At 38.4% G+C, this 22992-nt stretch overlaps 1 protein-coding gene across 2 annotated transcripts; it reads right to left on the bottom strand.

The window, feature by feature from the left end:
- Nucleotides 1–847: 847 nt before the first annotated feature.
- Nucleotides 848–22140, bottom strand: MKRN1 (makorin ring finger protein 1). 2 transcript variants are annotated; one of them, XM_063309100.1, is made up of 8 exons: nucleotides 21889–22140; nucleotides 12397–12525; nucleotides 10689–10909; nucleotides 8335–8561; nucleotides 5136–5350; nucleotides 4360–4470; nucleotides 3764–3902; nucleotides 848–2571 (listed from the first exon to the last, which is right to left on the bottom strand). In XM_063309100.1, the coding sequence occupies exons 1-8, from the start codon at nucleotides 22092–22094 to the stop codon at nucleotides 2359–2361; spliced, it is 1461 nt and encodes a 486-aa protein (XP_063165170.1). In that variant the 5' UTR covers nucleotides 22095–22140; the 3' UTR covers nucleotides 848–2358. The 2 variants fall into 2 exon arrangements, with proteins under 2 accessions (XP_063165170.1, XP_063165171.1); XM_063309101.1 differs by having other exon boundaries at nucleotides 2351–2571; nucleotides 4427–4470.
- Between the last annotated feature and the right edge of the window lie 852 nt (nucleotides 22141–22992).

Raw genomic sequence — 22992 nt, 5'->3', positions numbered from 1 at the left:
AATAGGGGTGTTGCTCTTCTTTCCCTTTACTACAAGTAGAGAGTTAATGTGAGTAGGTAGAAAGTTCTCTGGTGGCTCAGACTTGTATGGTTGAATATGTCATTTGTAACAGTAAGTAACTTTCTATAATTCCCAGCGCACAGAGTCTGACGGAGGCCCCTTACCCTTTTAGAGGACCATATCTAAAACCAAAACCTTTCTTCTGAGAAAGAGGCTATTTGCCCCCCAAAATGATGAAACATTAAAGATGAATGAGAAAGTAATGTCTTCAATGGCTATTCCCATTAATGGAAGCATGGTAAAAGTACTAAAAGAAATCAGGTTTGGAACACATTAGATTTTATTGGATCAATTCATATTAATTCAATATTTACAAGAATCAGATTTTACTATACTGAGCACAAATATACTGATCACAACCATTTATTTTAATTCACGGAGAGGACAATATAGTGTCTTCTGCTGGTTTGTCTCTACTTAAAATGGATGTTCCTAAAGCTGTCAGTTGTTTTGGGCATAATGAATTAGACCCATTAAACCAAGCACCTGATTCATTGAGCTAATAAGGCTGATGTCCCACATGTGACAACTTGAAGATCCATAGGAAAAATTAACCAATTGTCCTAGCCTAATAGTCCAGGTAGATGTGTGGTAGGCTACCTTAGATAACTGCAATTATTATCGTACTTAATTATGGAAATGATTGTCAGTATCTAAGATTCCAGTAGTTTAAAACTGGAAATTGAGGCAGATACCTGGGTTGCTGCAGAATTCAGAAAATGCATTTCTCTTCCGGTGTGCATTTTCCCCCCATCCCAATGAAATCTCAAGAATACAGAGATCATACCTTTTTTTTTTTTGCTTTTTTATTTGGGAAAAGTGCTTCTTACAAAAGGCAGCTGCAAAGTAACACAGACTTCAGCAACAAATTTTGATTCCATTTAAAAGTGAAAGGAAATGCAATCTAAAAGGACAGAAGCAGAACAGTTCAAGGACAATCCAGCAGCATTAAATGTAATGGAAAGTTAAAATTCTTTTGAGGAGAGGAGAGGAAAAGAGGGAGAAAGAGGTTTTGATGACATCGGGAGTTCTTCCTAGCAGAACTGGTGCCTGGCTTTTTCTATGGATTAAGTAGCAACATGCATGTTGTACAGCTACTGAGCCCACTCAGATATTCTGCAAGGCAATGAGGAGCCTTCTAAGAGAGAAAAGGGATCTCATGGTTTTAACTCCGCTTAATTATCACACTGTTCTACAACTTTTCAAAGATGAAGAGAGCACAAGAATCCCAATATGGTGGTACCCTAAGTGGATAATTTGGTCCAAATTTTGGCTAATAATATTCCTACACCTGTGTGACTCAGATACACCCAAAAGGAGTAGAAGGATGGCTAGGAAGAGAACAGAGTGCTGGTGTCAATAAGGAAGTGCCTACTCTATTAGATGTTTTAAAGACCATTTCCACAGAATTTGCTGAGACCACAACATTCATTTCAAAATCCAGTTGAATGTTAGATATCATGCACCAAAAGGTTTGTGTAAAGAAGGGAATGAGAGAATAGAGGAACAGGGTTTAATACACACATATACCAAGTTGCCCAGTCCTTGGGATACAACTCTGTATTTTATTTGTATATACATACATAGAAAGTTCTCCTTTCACGCACAAACACATTTGCCTTTCATGCCGAACAGTAAAAACCCAGAACATTCGCGCCTGGTTCTGGTTACACAGTAGTAAATAGTAAATGTGCAAGTAAACAAGAGACCAAATCCACAAATGAACACATGTACACGAGGGGGGTTGGAATGGAGCTAAAGCCAGCCAAGAAAATACGTGCTGGCCTGAAATCTGAAGTAGGAAAAATGGTTTTCAAAGTCTCTATCGTGGAACAAGGCAGTTGGCCAACATCTGCCCATCCCCCCATTGTACAGCCAGTGTTCTCAGGTTTGTATCTGGGCTCTTAAAGATGAGTGTGGAAGTCCTGTAAACATTTGAACCCTGGAACTGGGTGAATCCTGTCAGGAACACAGATATAAAGCAACAAGTCTAATCTAACTGTCTGACAGTTAAATTCATTTTTACAAAAAACTAACGTTTTAAAGGTTTATTTCATGTCATTTGTTTAACAGAAGGGGGAAAAAAACACACTCCTGGGGCTGGGAAGCGGGACAGGTTGGAGGGAAGGGAAAGGAGACAGACCCTGGGGGAAAAGGTTATTACAACAGCAGCACCTGGAATTGATAGGCCTGCCTAGGAGAAAAACACAGGCACTGCCACAACACCACAGGAAAAGAGCTACTGCCTGGGAGGGGGAAAAAAAATTGAGCAGACAGTCCAAACACCACAAAGAAGTGCTATAGGTCCAAGTCATAATAGTCTTCCAGCTCGTCATGAAACAAGTCCCATTCATCCTCGGAGTCTGTTAGGTCATCATCGCCTCCTGCCGCCAGCAACATGAGAAGCATTTCACCCAGCTCAAAGGTCACCACCTCATCCTCATCATTCTCAAAGGGATCGCTGCTCTCCCGCTCTTCAATGAATTCCCAGAACCGGTTTCTCCGCTGAGCCTACAAGTAGAGCAGAATTACTGGCCTCAGATGAGTGCCATTCCCCAAACAAACCCACTCCTCTGACGTAGAAGATTCCAACAGCTAGTTTTCCAATAAACCTTGTTCCTCAAATACCGAACAACACTGGGAAAGCCTAGTCATCTCTAGACAAAGGGGCATTGTTGAGAGTGTCAAGATTGCCCCTCTAATGCTACCAATATCTGAACATCAAAGAAAAACTCTGCAGACACCCATCAAGGAATTAGGATCATGCAAAAGTAACTATGATCCTGAAATCGTTTACAACTTTTTTCTATTGGGTAGAGATTTTGCACACCTGTATCTCCGTCAAAGGTGAAGCCTGAAAACAAACACCACAGCATTCCAACAAGTCTGCGAATTGAAATCTACCTAACAGAAGGTACCTTTTCAGATGTTAATACTATCTGTTTTCTGCAGTTTCAAGGAACACCAAACAAGAGATAGATGGAAGGGGATAATAAAGCTCTTGGCTGATCATAATGCATGCCTAATAGGTTTCAATCTTCTGGGTGGGCTACAATCAGGTCTCCATCAATATTTCTTACTAATTTAGAGATGGTGGGAAGGACTCTCTTGCTTATTCTGATACAATGTCATTCAAGGGAGGACTACTTGATCCTTCTTTATAAAATCAGAAAATGTTAAAGCTACTTCTCTGTCCACCAATTTATAACAACACTGTATTTGAAGCAGATGTTTGGCAAAGGGGATCAGATACATTAATCTAGGTAGCACCAAGCTAACATTTCGGTGGAACAACACACGTTTCACGAAAATCATCAATCCAACTGTATTCTTTCAAGGCAGCCTACAAGAAACTTTCATCCATTCAAGACAGAAATAAGGTATTGGCATTGCTTTGATTTGGCTATAATTACATATAATCATGCACATTACATGGTCCCTGACTTTGGGTTGATTACCCCTTCATGATTAAAAATTGTCCTGTCCAAAAATGGTGCAGGAAAACAAGTAAATTAGAAGATATATTAAGTTTTTGCTTTCACAAAGTTACTTTTGCTGCAGCCTCCCAATCCTGTAGTTCAAAATAGTTTTTATAATCCTGTAGTTCAAAATAGTTTTTATTCTGGTTATCTTCAAAAGCCGAACTCAAAACTTATTTTTCTATTATAAAGAAAAAAAAATCAAAAAAAGCAGTGGGACTTACTCTGTATCTACTTGAAGTTCCCACTTTCTGCCTCTGGGGCTCCTCTCGGCGGCCATCAGGATATGCGTGTTTGTAAAAACAGTTCCCTCCAAATGGGCAGCTCCCACGGCCTTCATCAAAATACCTGCATGGCTTGTTGCTGGAAAGGAAAATATCGCAACCCTTACTCACAGCATAGCCAATCAGATTTCAGTACTGTATTTGCTTTATAATCCAGGTGACTTTTTCTTTAAAAAGAGACTGCTTGTTGCTGAAGCCATGTTTAAATTAATTAACATACGTAACACAGTGGATTACGTGGATGTGCATACTCAAAAGGTGTGCGTACTGATAGGTGCATGCAGAGGAAACACCCTGGAATAAAATGTGCTATTATTTATGGCTAAATTGTAACCGAGTGGACAAGGGAACAGCACATGAGGCTATTTGGCACAAAGGTTACATGTGTAAGTAGCATGCATCTGCTGGTGGTTAGAGATGCATCTCATAGGGGTGGGGTGGGAAGGAGGTATGAGAGGGCTTCAGGTAACACCTTTTCTCCATGTATGCCCTTCACCTCTGCAGTCAAACTTGGTCCGAGGCTGCAATGCTCATACCTCATTGCCTCCTTGTATTTCTGAATGAGTTTCTGCTTCTCTTCCTTCTCCTCCACCCAGTACTCACTTGGAATGACAAAGTTAGATGTGATCCGACACTCTGGGCAGGACCTGGGAAACGAACAGACTGCACTGCAGCATTCTACATGACAGGGGTGCTATCCCCAGCACAGACATACGCCCACCTTTACAAGCAGTCTATCATACCTCTGACCAGTCTATTGCATTTCTTTAACAACTTAACACTCCCCAATCCCAGGCACTTTTTGAGGTTTTCCAAGAACATGGAGGGGGAAAAACATTTCACACACAGACTCATTTTTCTTTAGATATAAATAAATTTATTTTTGTAACTTTGTTTTCTTGGATGTCCATATTGGTTTGAGTTTGTTTTTCCAAGCAGATTTTAAAAAGGAATGGGCCACTGGCTCAATAATGAACGAGAAAAGACTTAAGAAACACATGTTTGGAGTTTCCGTCTCTTGTACCATTTGAACCCAAGTGATTTTGTACTGCAACCAACAGAACAGCAGGTTGCTACCATTTAACAACAACAAAAAAGTATGACTTAACATTCAAACTCAGTGGACCTTGCTGACCAGTCAAGAGTACTGAGGTCAGAAAATTGATCCAAAAAACCCTCAATGCTGAGTGATAAACATTACTTATGTATTAAATGCAGTCTTGGGATGAAAGAGGGACGAAGTTGCCAGTTCACACAAAATACTAATTCTCCCCAAGAAACAAAGCACAACGGACATGGGGAAGTGCCTCACTTTATGATCTTGCTCTCAAATTGTTTAGCGCTCCTCCACTTGCGAATGCACTTGAGACAGTAAGTATGATTGCAGTTGGATAGAATCCCAAATCGACGCTCGCTGGGATTGGCTTTTTCATACACCACCTCCATGCAGATTCCACACACCATATCTTTACTACGCTGGACAGCAAAGGAGAGCTCCATATCCTTCTCATGAGCTTCAATGCAAGACTGTGAAGAAGAGAAGAAGAAACTGACACTTTCTGATCATAAAGTTAAATTTGGAGAACAGTCCTCATAAAAGCACTTATCTTGAGAGGTCCACAACTTCTACAATGCTCTTCGCTGTCACTAAGCAACTTCAATAGTCATTTTTCCTTAGGTGCATCAGATTATAAATTGCCCTGGGCATGGAAAGAGTGAGAATCCAGGGCACACGTGTAGTCAAATCCAGAATATTGCTGGGTTTGCATCAGCAGAGTGATGATAATATTTTATTTTTTTATACTGCTTTCTTGCCACCTTGCCTTTATTTTGTTATTTTAATTCTTATTCTTCTGGCAGAAAGAACTAAAATACTGAAGTAAAATACAGTTTTATTATAAGTTGCTTCTCATTAAAAATATGACTAATATATAAATAATGCATGTAACAGAACAACCCCCATGCATATCTATCCAGAATTATTCTGTTTGTATCTACTAGAAGCAACTGTAAGTCTGAAAAATAGCAACAGGTAGCCAAACTATCTCATATTCAGAGATAGTTGAGCTGTTTTATTCCTTTTACCCCTCCAAACCAATGGAAACTAAGCATAACTACCTAATTCTAGTGATTAAGCTAAAAGTAAGCATCCGGCGTACAAGAATATTGTATTTTCCTTTTGTGTTGTGTCTTCTATATGATAAGCTTGAGGCAGGGACTGCCTTCAATACAAATCTTTGAAACCCACTTTATGAACTTTTTTTTTTCATTTGAAGCACAGTACTATAAAGATATAATCATGTGTTTCATCCCTACAGATAGAAACTATCTTTTAAAATATGAACTAACCTGTACTGGAGAATTACATTTGATGTCTACTGACTACAACAATGTGACGACATATAGCTAAGGAGAGGCTGGATAACATGCACTATTCGCACATTTCAGAAGGATATACAGAATCCTGTCATTTCTCACAAGCATTTGTTCTTGATATACTTTATCTGTAGTTCATTTTTTTTATTTTTAAATTTGGTCCTTCCTGCTTTCATTGAAATTCTCTTTATATAAGTTTCTCACTAAAATTTAAAATACAATAATGATAAACTTGCAAAGAGATTCTCATATATAAAAATCTGTATTAACCTAAAATACACACATAATTTCCCAATTATTGCTTCAACGTATTTCAAAGAGGAAACACAGCCTTAGCTATCCCATAGAGAGGGCAGGTTATGAAAGTGTTTTATTTTCCAGGAATCTGTCTTCCCAAGCAAATACCACCAAATACGTTAGAATGTAAAGCTCACCGCCTCAAAGGATTAGCTAGGAAAGCAAGAACTGTCAAGTGCACAAACCATCTTACCGCTCAGATATTCTGGATCAGATGAATTACTTGGAATCCTTTCAGTTGGATTCAGGCCTGCATATGGGCAGAAGCTGCCCTGATCGCTCTGCAACAGAACTGAATGGAGGTGGTACACCTCTCTTGGTCCTGCTGGATCTCAGTGGCATTTAATACCATTGACCATAGCATCCTTTTGGATCTTCTGGGAGGGTTGGGGACCAGGAGCACTGTTTGGCAGCAGTTCTTTTCCTGCCTCAATGGGCAGGTCCAATTCCTGTTGTTTGGGTAAGACAGATCAAGCCTTTGGCATTCCACTCAGGGCACCCCAGGCTTGTCCCTCTCCCCCATCTTGCTTAATATCTATCTGAAGCTATTGGGAAACACAATCCATTGATTTGTGGTTCCATATCATCAATATGCTGGTGGTACCCAACCCTACCCCACTCTGTGGACAGACTGAGACTAAATCCCAGGAGAACAGGGATACTGTAAGTACAGAAACTTTTTGGATCCATGGATGTTCAATGTATTGTTCCTGACAGGGTGCCTTTCCCAAAAGAGCTGGCACACAATCTGAGAGTGTTCCTGGACCAATGGCTCCTACTGTAGCAGCAGGTGGGGGCCATGGCCAGAAGAGCCTTTGATCGGCTTTGTCTGGTCTGCCAGTTGTGATCTTACCGGAATCAGAATGCACTGAAGACAGGGACCTGTACAGTCGTCATCTCCCAGTTAAACAAATGCTGTTTGTTTTACATGGGGATATTGTTGAGGATGATCCAGAAGCTGCCACTGGCTGCCCATTTGCTAATCTGCATTAGCAAGTTTAGTAGAAGGATCCCTATCCTTCAGAAACTGTACTGGGTGCCAGTAGGCTTCCAGACCCAATTCAAAGGGCTGTTATTCCTCAGGCTTTTATCTTTGGGACTGTTTTCCGCAGGTAGAATCTCCCCACCCTATTTGGTTGAACTAAGAGGAGATGCTCTGGGTTCCTACCAGAGGGGGAGGGGATGGAGACTTGGAGGGTGACTTATATTGCAGTAGCCCTCTTGCTACTTGATGCAGAACAACCCAATGTCAGATCAGGCCCAATCCAGATTACAGCATATTGGATGTGATTTTTTTGCTTTTTACATTATGTATTGGTTATTACTTTGTTTCATCTATGTAAGATGCTTAGAATCTAATGAATCAGGTAACACACAAATTAGGAGGCTCATAATTTAAGAACCCCCAAAAACAGTCTAACCTAGGATTGAAGTCTACTTAAAAATTGTTTCTAAAACGTTATTAAAGACTGCACTTTTTATCTAGCAGCGTTCTGATCATGGACATTTTTAAAATAAGCCTGCATGTCAAAAACCACTGTTACTCTTTTGCAACATTTCGCTCCAAATTTGGAGATGGGGTACATTTTTAAGGCATTTGCGTGCCAGACAAAGCAGTGCCACCCTGCTCTGGTTGTTTCCTTGTGCTAGCCCCAGCTAACACTGAAGTGTTCTGCACAAAATCTGTATAGCAGCGTATCCAGGCCATCAGCAACCTGCTTGGACCTGAGATAAGAAGTATTCCATGGACCAGAGAAACCCATAGCCTTTGCAATAACTCAAATGTTTCTGCAGTTTTTGTTAGCCAACTAGTTATTTCACTTATTTTCCAACCTTACCTTTATGTGTAATGATCTCTGTGCAGCATCTGCGGGATGGAGGACCTGCAAGCCACACATGTCGCAGACATCTCCATGAATATATACGCAGTTTTCTCCATAACGGCATTCTCCTACTGCAGCATAGGGACATAGCTGTTTCTTCATCTCCAAGCTGGTTTGCTGTTTTTCATACTCCTCTTCAATTACCATTCCTTGCAGAGGAGTTTCAGTGCAGGAAGGAGCAGCTGGAGCAATCAGAATGAAGACACAGAGTATTTGATTCTTGAACAGTACAGCCTGAATAGCATTTTTAAACATGTAATCATCTGAGTTATTTTACCTAAGGAAAATAGCTACAGGTTAGTCTTCTATCACTAACTCCCACAGAAAACTACTGCCATCTTAAGAGTTATTTGAAACAACATGAAACATCTTTTTAATGTATTTGAAAATCATGAAGGACATAAAAAAGCACTTATTTATTTCAGTGGCCCACGCTCCAAGTGGAACATTTACAAAGGTACATACTGTATACAAAAACCATGGAGATGTGCTAATGTGCAGATTTTGCATGCATACAGACTGACAGATGAAAGAACCACTTTTAAAATGTTTTATCTACTACATGAAGGACAACCATGGGTAGGGACATATTGACAATTATTATTAGCTTCAATGATTGTAAGCAGTGCATGATGTTCAGACCTTGGTATCTGATACTGAACACCCAGAGAATGAAGCATTTCAGCTGTCTTTTCCAAGTTAACACAAATCAGCTTACTAGTGAACCCCTGCTCATGTGGCAGGACTCCTAGAACAATGGCAGCTGCTTCACACTGCTGATTCTTCTAAACAATAACGTCTCGTACCCATGAGAATATAAGAAAAGTTCTGTGTAAATTACATTCCATCATAGCAGTTCTAATGGCAAGTATAAAACTATAGAAATAATTTAGTTCACAACATGCATGTTTGGCTTATTTGGTTATGTCCAGGAATTGAGTAGTATGTAACACATTATGCGTTGTTGGCTATACTCTTTCCTAAACATATTATTAGAGAAGTGCTGGCAACGGGAAGTAACTTGGAATCATATACAGGGCAATAGAGAGAGTTATTAATCAACAGCTTGGCTGGGCTAGAAGAGGAATTACTTGAACTAAGGCCACTCAACAAGATCTGCACACCAAAAACAAAAAGCTTAGTCACAAGAAGCAAGCTGAACAATTTATGCCATGTGCTCTTATTAGAATCTCTGAGTAATTCTATCATCAGCTGCTGAACAAAGTAAACGTACTCCAAGTTCAAAATAACCTGAAAAACAATCAAAGCTAGGTTTATATACATGGCAAAAATTCCAAAATCTACACCTGGGTAGTGATATCTTTAGTAGAACAACTAAAATAACACGAAGTGCAAGCTTTTGCATTTGCCAGATTTTTAATTAGGCAAAGCACTATCAAAAGGGGGGGGGGCATAGAGAAGAATCAAGGAAGCCTAACCATTAAAACCATTAGTTTAAGCCATACAATTTGAAGTACTATTGAGTGATTCTGCATTCAGTCCATAAAAGTCTATCAGGTATTGCTGATATCAGATTACACTTAATCTTCGGGGAGAAGAAATGGTGGTTTCCTCCCATTCTAAAGATAAAAAGATATTATGGCCCAGTCCCTGTAGTCCTCAGAGGCCAAAATATTTTTCACTTCACACAAAAAAAGTGCCACTTTCAGTCTGAAAAAGAACTCCTGCCACTTGGATAAGGAAAGTATTCCCAATAGAAGGAGGGATAAATAACTTGGGCAAATTTGTATTCTCTACGTAACTCTAAACTGTGACATGGAAAGGCAAATCCAATGTCTCCTAGCTGATAAAATCTGGAATACCTACCAGAGATCTGCAGCAACATTTAGCATACATAACCTTCTTTCACTGCACACACACCTCATTTGTGTTATCTTAGGTATGTTTATTGGAAATTAACCCTCAGTGAGTTCAGTGGACCTTCCTTCAATGAATATGTAATTTAAAAGCCTGCCTAGAATGTTTGGCACTTTCAGACCACAACAGATGGCGGGCCAATTGTGCTCAACTGAATGGATCATGGGGAGGCATTGCACTCTGTGGTAAGACTGGGAAAGAACCCCATAAATCTCCAGAGAGCTGCTGCCAGTCGGTGCAAATAATAATGGGTTGGCTCATCAGTTTTTGATTTATTGTAAGGCAGCTTGTAACACAAAGCAGAACAATTGTTCAAATGAATATAGCTCTTGCTTAGATAGTAATTCTAAGGAGATCAAAAAAAAAACCCTCGCACACAAATGCCAGGGTCGGCAATGAACATTTATCACTATTATAGTGAATCAACTTACCACGACCAAAGTACGGCTGCCCAGGAATAAACTCCACAGCATTCACCCAATCTTCAGTCCCAGCTCCTGCAGCTGCCAGGTCTTTGTCTTCAATCTCACTGCTGCTCACTTCAAGTGTTCCAGGAGATGGGGTCACCTCCGTTGAGGCCGAAGAGTAGGTTTTTGCAGCTGGACTCACAGTAGTCAAATCTTCTCTTTTCAATGGCTTGGTGTGTTCATATCTGATAAGGAGCGAAGTCAGAAATTGCAAAAATAATGCTACATGAACTTCAGTTAGAAGCAATTGCTTCAAAGAATCAGAAATGTATTATATGGAATGGGGATGGAAAGAGAGAGTCCATTAATATAACTGAAGAGGCCTTCAGTACAGAGTTACTTGACAATGTATTTTGCCAGAGATTATGAAGTGCCTTGTTAAGCTTCACTGAGATAAATACTTTCTTTAGTACTCTGTACTGCTGGAAGAGCCATCAGATATAAGTGCCCTTTAGGAAAAAATATACAAAAGATATAATCCATTTATCAACTTTTTTGATCAGTGAGAGAAAGCTATTCTACTTCCTGGAATTTCAAAATCTGTTCCAAAGCAGATTTTGAAGGTCAATGAGAGAAAAGGGAAGGAATCTACATTCCTATCATATAAGTGGACTTCCATTCATACAGTGCTGGATTCTACTCAAGGGATTTGCTTTCTCCTCTGCTTCCAATTATTTAAGTTTAAGTAGATTTTCACACCCAATGTTTTGGTACAATTTTTTTTAACATCTCAGCAGATAAAAGCAGGAGGAAGAAATTAAACTGCGTGCATGCAAGAGTATTGTACATCATTCTTCCTGAGCCCCTTTGCAATGACTGCATTTGTATTAAAGAATATACATTCTATTGCCTTATACACGGGCAGTTCCCCAATCAAATGTCTGAAAACCAAAAGTTTAATTTGATGTTTTATGGGGCTTTAATGTAGCGGCTGAATTAGACATGTGAAATTTTGATAGGTAGTCAACCTTCTCCAACCTGTTGACCTCAAATATTTTGCAGCCCAATTACTTGGAGCATAGTTTACATTTGTGGATGATGGGAATTAGAGTGAAAAACTATGAGGCATGCCATATGGAGGGTATCAGGTTAAGCAAAGCTAGAATGAAGTAGGGCACAAGAGTACAATATTTATTTTGTTGTAGACAGTACAGTATGATCTTGCTGCTTAAATGGCTTCTATAAAAGTTTTGTGGTGTATAGAAAATGGCAGTTAGAAGGTATTTATAAACACAGCAGCTACTTTTGTCTCACTTTTGCATTATGTTTCCAAGTCTGATTTATGAGTAAAATTCCACGAAGAAGTCCTTTTTCTCAGTATCTGCACAAGCTTCTATAGAAGACAACATTTACCTGCATAACACTACATGAAGGCTCCCATAGATGTGGAACCATTTGTTGGCAGCACCACAAATCATAATCCTGCTCTTTACTTGCATGTATAGTGGTAGTGCTGCCACAATAGTGAGTAATGCTGCTACTATATCAGCACTGGTGGTAACACCTGAAACAGGTAAGGTGCAGCTTCCATGATCAGGCTGGCCCACCCATTATCATATTCCCTGAACTAAAACTCGTTTATTTCTTTAGAAAGCCACTGAGGATGACTAGCCATAAACACAGGGAATTTGCTCCTTGTAAAAATGTAGAACATTCAGCTGCATTTCTCTACCTGCAACGATCTCCATAAGCACAGCATCCTCGCTGAAAATACCTACACACCATGCCAGAGTGAGTAGTGTAGAGGTCATGGGAATAACGGCAGTTGTCCCCTTCCTTGCAAACGCCATGCATGAAATATCTGAAAGACAGAAATTTGTAAATATGGCTGAACCAGAAAGAAGAATATTATGTAGTTTGAATGGAATTCCATCATGCCTGATGAAAATAAATGACAAACACTCCTGAATAAGAATCTTAATGTTCTGAAGTAACAAACTCAACACTTCAATCATATGACTTCTAGCGATTGATAATTAATGTATCATGGATTTATCTAATCACATTTTAAAACCATCTACACCAATGGCTACCACTGCAGCTTGTAGCTGAAAATTGCATAAATACATGTAAAATACTTTCTTTTGCTTGCCCTGAACCTAATGCCTATTAGATGTTTGAAAACTATTTCATATTTTGGTCCTCCTCATCTTCTCAAAGATCAAAGACTGGTGCTAGGTCAGTCTTCCTTCTGATCTTGTGGTGCTTTTTTTAATACTCCCACTGCCACGATTCATGGTTGCAGTGAGTTTTTTTTTGTTAGAATTCGGTTGTCTTCTCCAAAGTTTGTCAGGAATGCCTAAAAGATATGCTTTGCCTTATCTGTCTGCAGAATATTGTTCCAACAGCTGGTTCATCAAGGTGCTTTTTGACAAATTAGATATGTACTTTCTGGAAAACAGTGGTTTCCTTCCATGTACACCACTTTTGTTTGGTGTTGTTTTTTTTTAATGAACATTGACATGAGACAACGCAAGAGCGGCTTGCAGATGCTTTGTTCTTACGCTGGGGTCATTTAATCAGGAGGAGTCTGGTAACACCTTTTCAGACTAACACATTTTATTAAAAGCTTTTGTGAACTACAGATACTAGCAAATAAACTGAAAAAAGCTAAGGAATATCCTATTGTTTTTGTTGGTGAGAATCTGGGTGGTTGTTTGTATGCAACGATAGGCCTGCCACCCAACAGTCAACCAAGTATAGAGGCCATTATGGGCTGTACTTATTAATAATGTGTTTGAATGGTTTGAGCTCTAGATGACAACTAATAGTATTCTGTATTTCTCTATTTGTGGTCTGTGTTTTAATAGGTCCTCCCTGAGAATCAGTCTGACTCTATTGATTTGTCTATTGATCTTGTTGGATGGGTTTCTTGAATGCCTGGTTGAATTCCATCAGTTGAGCATCTTTGTCAAGTGGGTCAAAACAAATGTAACTGTAGTATAGAAGAGCATGACTATAGATATAGATTTGGTGGTGTGTTCTGGGTGGAAGTGGGAAGCATATAGGTATGCATGGCAATCTATAAGTTTCCTGTGTAGCATGGCATTATGTGTCCACTGTGTAGTTCTACTATAACATCAAGGAAGTGGATTTTTTATAGATACATCAAAGTTGAAATTGATGGTAAAGTGGAAGTTGTTGAGATTATGATCCAATCTAATGAGAGATTGATTTCCAAGCTTCCAGACAAAGAAAATGTCATCAATGAATTGTAAGTAAAGGAGAGGTTTCAGAGGATAAGAGTTGAGAAAGTGCTGTTCTGTGTCATCCATGAAGATGTTGGCATATTGTGGAGCCACAGTATAACTATCTGGTTTTATATTAAATAATTCATCAGTCACTCACATATTTGATATCTTTTACATACAATTTGTCACATTAAGATGTAAAAGTGAGAAAGAAGAGGCAGGTAGTTTGGCTGGCATTAGCTGCTAAAACTGTAAGTATAGATTAACTCTGTCACTGACACAGGTGTCACCTAGCTAATGTGATTCAATCTGTGCAAATCAGTTGTTAAACTTTTTTGTGCATTTCTTGAGGAATATCGCTTTGGGTCTTGGTGCTGAGCTTGGACATCCTCCACTATTTGCAAGAAGATGGTGCCTTGTGACAGGACATTATGCAGTTAGGAGCAGTAACACTTTTATTAGGTTGCAAAAGAGTTTGTAGTCCCCTTACAGTTAATTGTGGAACAGTAAAGAGGTTAAAGATGGAATAAGCATTGTGACTAGTCTTCTGTGCTTGGAATTGGGGAGAAGGAAGAGAATGTCTGAACTGGTTGTTGCCTAATTTAGAAAACACCCACGACCAGTATCAAAAACTGTGGTAGTCTCACATTACTGCTCATGATAGCAGTAATAATGGACAATCAACAAAATCTATTTAGCATCAAATTATCTGCATTCCCTCTTCCTTGTAGAAAATAAATCTATATTGGGGGGAAAAAACCCATTACATCTGGATTCCAGAGGCTGGTAGCAACCAGGCAGAGGTCTAGGAGAATATTCACTCAAAGCAGCCTCCCATAATGCTATGCTTTTGTTGAGTAGGACATTCCTTGATTTCAATATGTTAAGATACTTGAATTATGGTGCAATTGAGGTTTTAATATTTTTTTGTTCTTTTTGTATTTTGCTGCTTATTGCTGTTTATCTTTAGATAAGCAGTTCACCAGAAAACTTGTTACTAAGTGAACTGAAGCTATCATCAATCAAGCCCAAATCTACATAGTCTGGTTCTTCTTTTTTTTTACTCTTCTGGCAATTTTGCCCTACCACTGCCTAAACTGTAACTTGCATGCTTTTAAAAGCAGGTTTCCATTATATCAAAGTCATTCATGTCATGAAATGCCATAACTGTGCACATCTGTCCTAACAGTCACCATTATTTTGCTAAAATACAACTATTTGCAAAATCAGAAAATGAAAAGGTAACAGAAACATACATACATACATACATACATTAATCCAGTCAGGAAAAAAAAGCTATGTAATAGCACAGATGTGCAAAATATTTCAAACTCGACACACCCTCTCCCAAGCTCATCAGAAGCACTTTGACACATCCAGCCCTGTATTTGAGTTTGAAATACTCCTACTAAGATTGCACAGTATTGGAATACTTCTTGTTAGATTGAAACAGCCCATTTTGAATTTGAAATATTTTGCACAGCTGTACACAACAGTGTCAATACTATATAATAGAGAGTAAGTACAATCTTAGTCTCTGAAAAATCGTTGAAAGACTTAATTTCCCAAATATGGAAAATATTCTTCATTCAAAAAAAGGTACCTGTCTTATAGAAAGCCAAAGACTCTTCTTAGTTAAAGAAGAGGGAAAACTATAAAATCCAGACATATGGATAGTAAAATACCTTCTACTTTCATGGAGCAGTACAAATTTTGCCATCAATTAAGAATACATCTGCTCAAAGCAGCAAATTTCTTCCTAAAAGCAGATGTTCCAGTACATTCTTCAGCACTCCTGAATGTACTGGCATCCTTAAATACTGATTGACATTTGAAGAAAATCACAAGGAGCTAAATTTGAGATAGAATTTTAACGTATTAATATTTAATTCACTGTTATCAATGTATTCATCCAAAGAACAATTTGACTGCATACCTAAAATTAACCAATCAGAATGACAGTATCACCACTATATGATTTCAGAATATCCCATTAAAACTTTACTGCAGTTTTTACAAGTTTGTTTATTATAGAAATTTGTATACTGCCTAATCTCAAAACTCTACGCAGTTTATAGCACGTGAAACACAATCCCCCAAAATTCAAAATATGCCAGTTAAAACTTTCATAATAAATATAAATCATGTCATTGAAGACCAGCAAAAAGCAACTCAAGCACCACTTGATTTCTAAATAGGGCTTTATATTTGGGCTTTATATACACCAGCACTTTAAATTTGAGTAGGCCATCATTTAGCAACTGATGAAGCACCCACAAAAGAAGTGTTATATACTGTTAAAGTGGCTCTCACCCATCAGGAAGTGGGCAGCTGCATTTTATACCAACTGAAGTTTCTACACAGCCTTCAAAAGGCATCCCCAGGCAGAATACCTTGCAATAGTCTAAGCTTGAAATGATGAGGTCCTCAGTCATTCCCAACAGGAGAACTCAGTTCCAATGGAAGCTTACTGAGTATTGTTTGAAAAAAAATATCAAAGAATCAGACAAATTCCCTTGAAAGCTAGTTTGTCTACCTATTATTGAAGGTACTGGGTCTGCTGGAGTAATGATACCTATGTGGCCTGAACGTGCACCCTTGAGGTCATGACCACTCTGCAGAAATTCTTACTAGTTCTTTACAAGTTAAATGTATAGGAAAGATTCCATTAAGCTAGGATGTTTTAAAGTCACTGCTTAATAGAACTGCATCAATCCTCTAAAATGAAAAAAGTATGTTTCTTCCCTTAATTAAATCAATACACTGACCATTACTAAAAATACATTTGTATAAAACACTTAACCAATGATTGCACCTTGCTAGTATTTCACATATGCCTGTCGGATTCTCCCCCAGTAAAAGAATCTCTAGGTCACGCATCACTTGTTAACGTTTGAATTCAGAATATGCACTAAATAAACTTCATTAAAACCATGGCAAAATGACACCAGAAAAACTTTCTAGAATGTATAAAGATACTTCAAACTTACGTTGGAAATGTGGAAAACATGAAGGGTCATTTTATCATGCCTGGTGGACTTGTAAAAAAGCTAGTAAATTTTGTGTTCAAACATACACAGTGATACAAAGAATTTTAAAGATTAATTTTCAACTAAAACCAGAACTTTTTTTGTTGAAACTAATGGATAGAGAACTAGAAAAGATTATGGAAGATTGTTTTTGTACATGATAACTGCAGTGAGATTATTGTATGTACAAAGATGGAAAGACTCTGAAATAACCACAACGGAGAAATGGTTGGTGAAGATGACAAAATTTGCAGAGATGGCAAAATTGACTTGCTTGATTAGGGAAAAGACAGTAACTACATTTGTCAGTGACTGGAAACTCTTTATGGACTTTTTGCTGAAAATGGGGAAAAAATGAACTTGTGATTTATGGGTTTGACGATTAGAAAGGGTAGAATATGGGAAGAGGAGATATGATGTAACTATATATAGAGAGAATAAAATATAAATGCATTTATAACTGCTGTAAAGAAAATCAGAAGCCACTTCTCTTTTTTCTTTTATTTCTTACTTATTCACTTATCAGTTTTCTTTTTTCTCTTTAAATTTGTATTGTTTTTTTCTCTGTAAAAAATCTCTTCAATAAAAATTAATTTTAAAAAATGGTGCCATTTATCCTACTTTGGACACATTATGCAAAGACCTAGCTCCCTGGAAAAGGCTCTAATACTAAGAAAGGTGGAAGGAAAGAAATGACAAGGACAACCAGCAGCAAGGTGGATGGACTCAGTTACAGTGGCAATGAATGCACCATTGGAAGACCTGAAGGACCAGATTACGGATAGAGTGTCATGGAGTAAATCTATCTATATAGTCGCTAGGAGTCAAAAACAACTTGATGGCACATAATCAATTGAAAAAATGTTTGTGGCAGCGTACCATAATATATACCCTGTGCTCAAATCATACTTAACCACAACGGAGGTGGGCAGGAAGGGAGGGTTGGGAGCTGTGCTACGCAGGATACCAGTGAGATAAAGTGGGATACTAACAGTTAAAATGTATTACACATAGGTGTGTCATCCAAACCCATACTAGCCATCCATTTCAAAAAAAATTCTATATGTAGGCTATTTTCACACATCAATACAATGAAATAACCTGACTTGTATTGAAAGAATGCTCAAAATATGTTTTACCACTTCATATATTACAATCAATTTGATTGCAAAAAGGTTATCTATAAACAGAGCAACTGCCTAATTTGCAAACTTGTCATGCAATCTCCAGACATAAAAACTAGGAAATTCCTTTCATTGAATCGGCACATTATGTCAAACTTGTAGTTTTATTATCAAGTTACATTCATCTGTAGAAACAAGTATCAAAGCAATTGTAACATTAACTGATCTGGGATTTTAAAATACACAGTACATCCAAGGGTGAAGGGCAGTCCATTGTTCCTAATTTGTATTTAATTGAAACATTAATTTGGATTATGTGCTGTTTGCAGAGATTTCACTACTTTAATCTGATCGTGCACATTTATTGCTATATTTTACAATGACCTCAATTATATTTCTGTTAACAAATAAGCAATGGGGGAATAGATGTGCTGGGGAAGGGGGGAGTTAGAAATAGGATTGATGAGTTGGTAGTAGAGCAAATAAAATTTGTAATAAGAAATACAGACTAATTATGAGTATAAAACTGAAAAAACTTTAAACACTTTAATTATTATTCCTTTCACCCACATTCTTGGAAAATGGGCCTCTCCAGAATCTTTCATATAGTATTTGAGCATAATGAGACAAATAGACACAAGGACAGATTCACTTAGTAAACTTTAAATATGAAATGAACAGTGAATCTTCTAAACTATCTTTTGTGCAGTACAATTTGACCTGTACAGATTGAATTTAAACAACGCCCACTCCAAATCTGATCATGTATGCAGTACAGATGCTTTAGGCCAGCTGGTTAAATCCACTTCATTTTAGAAACAACCTGAAGTGAACCCATAACACAGTAAAACCTCATGTTTTTAGCAATTTCGTAGATACGAGCATCTTTAGCCTGAGGCTACACAGTCTAATTAACCTGACTCTTATTCTCTATTCATTAAATGCAGTCATTTTAAATCAACTGCATATATTCTGTCTGATTTTATGTTTCTAAAAGCAGCAATTTTGAAGAGTAAGTGAAATAGATTCTACTGATTCTATTGGGTAAAATTAGCTGTTACCCATTTTAGCTACCTGATCATTATGCATTCACTGGAGCACAGAAAAGTTGCCCTGTTATTTACTTCAGGGAATTGTAGTCAGTTCGCTCTGCCACAAACACCCATAGCAGACTGTGCTTAAGAATCATATTGAAATTATACTATTTCTTAATTATTATACATTGTTCTTTATGAAAATTCACACTGGGTTACCACTCCAAATCAGAAGCCATCATTCATGTTATACAAGCCATGAAAAAACCGAGAGACCACCCACCACTGAGAACTTAACAGAATACGTGAAGACACAGAAAAGGAGAAAACAGTGTACAGTATGCTCAATTTCAGAATACCTAGTCAACATAAATTTAAATACAACCCTTTAGCTAAAAGATTCAGGACAAGCACTAAAAGAGATACTTTCCCTAATTTATTAGAGCCCAAATATGATTTTCACTATTTTTCTCCAAAATAATCAACCCATAGCTTCTTCAGCTTGGAAAGAAGGGGTGAGAAAAAACTCTAAATCATGCATAAACCTATAGTGAAAGGAACTGTGGAAATTCCCAGTGCCTCATTATCCAGATTCCTATGAAAACAGTTTTCTAGCTATACAGAGCACTGAATTCAGATACTTTTGTGTATTCCCAAAAACCAGAAAAACACTTGCAGCATCTATTACTACATTATCAAAGAACAAAATGGAACCCAGATAAAATTTCTTTCCCCTCTGACATAGCACAGTGCGTATTCTCATTACATTTAGATTTTTTAACTTGGCACATCAACAGTGAGCCTAGCAACAATGTTTCACATATTTTGCAGCTGCATATTCATAAAAGATAGGGCTACAAAACAGGCATTGTACTATGAAGATTTTTTTTTAATTAACCATAGTGAGACAGAAGTAAACCAGTTTGAAGAAAATACAAAACTATTTAAATGACAGTTAACATCCCTTACTAATTAAAGTTTTCAAATCCAAAACAATAATGTTTAAATGATATTTTTTTTCATGTGGATAATAATTTTCAGATGACCTTCACAGGACAAATGCCTTTAGTAACTGATAGTTACCAACTTCAGATATAATCCAGAACACTAGTTAAAATACTTAATTACCTCTCATTTCCACAAATACAGAAACATATAAATAAATCAGGATGAGATACTTCCTGTTTTCTGCACAAAGTTCCTTTTCTCTTTTTACATTCCATTTTTGGAAGTTAAAAATGTCAATCTCTCTTTTATGACAAAATCATGTATTTAATGCATCCAAAATGACAAAATAGCAAGGATAACCAAAACCTCAATAATTCTCAAGTCTATTTACTAGTCTAAGGTAAAAAAATTTAGCTAGGCATTTAAGACCAGATTGGGTCCACTGATGAATTAAAAGTCCCCAAAGCTTACAAAGCAATTTATCCAGATTCTAGGAATTCTCCTAAAGGATTTTGATGAGGTGGCAACATTTTATTCTGTTTCTTATTTCAAAACTCCAAAAATAATAGATATGGTCCATACTAATAACGTGTTTGAGTTTTGCAAGTAATACTCATTATTTCCTTGAGTGAATTAATTCCTGGTTTGCAAACCTCCTATGGATAGGTAGTTCAAACCTTATTTTATTATGCATTTATTTAAGAGATTTGTAAAGTTACCCTTCTCACAATTTGTGACTTTGGTGGCAAGTAATTAAAAAAAATCAAAGAAAGAAAAATATACTATTCAAAGCAAAAATAAACAATATAAAACAACAGATTATTAACACATATTCAAGGCTGACAATAACATACACTCACAGAATAGGCCATACACTACTCTCCATTACTTTTGAGGATACAATATTAGACAACAATATAGAAGTGCGCTATTTCTATACTAGATCAAACCCTAAAAATGAACTTAGTTATCTTTAACTTGAAATAATTTCCTATATATGACAGCAATTTGAATGTATTCCAATTTGAAGTTTCAGATTCCCTGGCAATTCTTTTACTTTGTCCATCACAAAGTAATTTGCACAATCCGCTGCTATAAAGTTAAAGTTTCCAGTAATATGCATATTGATCACAGCTACCTTGTCAAAGAGAAACAGCATCAAGGAAGAAAAAAACTGGTGACATTAATGCTAAACCCCAAAGCAGCGCAATATATTGTTGGCAGGCACCAACAGGCACAATAAAGATCACACTGTAATCTTAAACTGCCGAGAGCTCTACCTACGGGTGCGTAGCATGACTTAGAAGGGGTGATGAGAAGAAACGGAAACACAAAGGACTCCAAAGTGCGCAGGGAGTATTTGCTGTAGTGAAGTCGTAACCAAAACAAAACAGCGAGGAGGCCACGTGATAATAAGAAAAAACCACCTAGCTCCAAAAGAGAAAGGCACCGAGGGAAACAAAAGAGGCATACCCACGTTCCCTCCAATCACTCCCGCAATCGCAGCCCCTTTTGCCTGGGCTTTTTGCAGCTGAAAGCTTGGCCTCATTTCCACCACCGCAAAAAAAGCCAAGCCCGCCAGAATTGCACGGAAGAGAGCAGTAACGATTAAGAGCAGCTGCCTATATGCAAAAGAGAACAAAATGCCAGAGAACCCAGCCAGGTCGGGGGTGACCTTAAGCAAGCCTGAAGTCCGTTTTTGTCTTCAGGGCGGGAGAGACAAGGACGGCAGGGAAATAAGCGCCGACGGGCTCCCAGAAACGCGAGTCAGGACCGGGAGGGTTGGAATTAAAGGGGAGACCGAGGCGCCATCACCCGTCCTCGTCTCAGCACGTTACCTGCAAGCGACTTGCTTAGTCCAACAGCCGATGCTTCCCCCTCCGGCTCCGGCGGTTGGTGGCTGAGGCTCGGCTGTGGGGAGGCTGGAGGCCGTGGTGGTGATGGTGGTGGCGGAGTCGCCAGCGCTGGAAGCCGTGACAACCGCTGCCGTGGCTGTCGCTCCCGCTACTCCGCCACCACCGGGGGCCACCGCAGCCTCCGCCATTATTGTTTACCCCACGCAGCGACGGCCCCACCGGAACTTCCGGGAACGCATCCTTCCGGCTGGTTGGATGGGGCGGGGCAAAACTCGAGGGGCGGAGAGAAAAGGACGGGAGGCGGACTTAACTTCCCTTTTCGCCTCTGAGAAAGAGCGAGCGTTCGGATCCTTACCGCTGTTCGATAAACCCCGCCCACTGAGATGGAGGGGCGTCCGCAGTTAGCTATTGGAGGAGGCAGTGGCGGAGGCGGGAATTGGGAAGGAAACGCCCGGAAACCGTCTACCCGCTGCACGTGGCGGGCGGGTTGACGTGCTAAAACAAAACAGCTTAACGTGTTGTTTCTGTCGCGTGTTGTGTTCTCGGGAAGGGTTCCCATTTAGGCAACAGAAACAAGCGTGATGGAAGCTGGGGTTTATTAAGGTTTCAGCTTCTACAATGCACTTAAGCAGATTTTGTGTATAGGCGCTCCTGCATACACCTATTTATAACACACGTGTAAATATAAATAAAAATTCAGGTCTCGGATCATTCTTGATTCAGGGTGACTTCATACTTAGGCCTATGTTGCAGATGCTTGTCACAAGAACGAACCAACCTAAAATGCAGGAATTAGTTTTTATTTTTAGTCTGCCCAATAACTGAATATTGCTAAGAGTTACCTAAAAGGTTAAATTATTCTAAGAATATTAAAAATTCTGTTAAGTGCAAAATAAATAGTACTGTACAGGAAACATTAAATCTCCACTTTAACGAATGCAATCTACATTTTCATGGGTCTTTAATTTGCTATTCTAAGTACGTTAAATAAACAGTCTATTCTTGTGCTAATGAATGGCTGGCTTTACACAACTCTTGAATGTGTTTCACCAATTTGGGGCTCATTGTGTTCACTCATCCAATTTG

The sequence above is a fragment of the Candoia aspera genome, chromosome 7 (assembly GCF_035149785.1).
Source record: "Candoia aspera isolate rCanAsp1 chromosome 7, rCanAsp1.hap2, whole genome shotgun sequence".
Taxonomy (NCBI): domain Eukaryota; kingdom Metazoa; phylum Chordata; class Lepidosauria; order Squamata; family Boidae; genus Candoia; species Candoia aspera.
Note: the sequence above shows the minus strand (reverse complement) of the source record. Positions and strands in the feature narration are given on the sequence as shown.

Coding starts and splice junctions, on each gene's coding strand:
- MKRN1 (XM_063309100.1), bottom strand. CDS start 22,094: ATGGCGGAGGCTGCGGTGGCCCCCGGTGGTGGCGGAGTAGCGGGAGCG. Junction 10,910..12,396: donor GCTTATGGAGATCGTTGCAG/GTAGAGAAATGC, acceptor GCTCCTTATCAG/ATATGAACACACCAAGCCAT. Junction 5,351..8,334: donor AGAGATCATTACACATAAAG/GTAAGGTTGGAA, acceptor TCTTCTTCACAG/TCTTGCATTGAAGCTCATGA.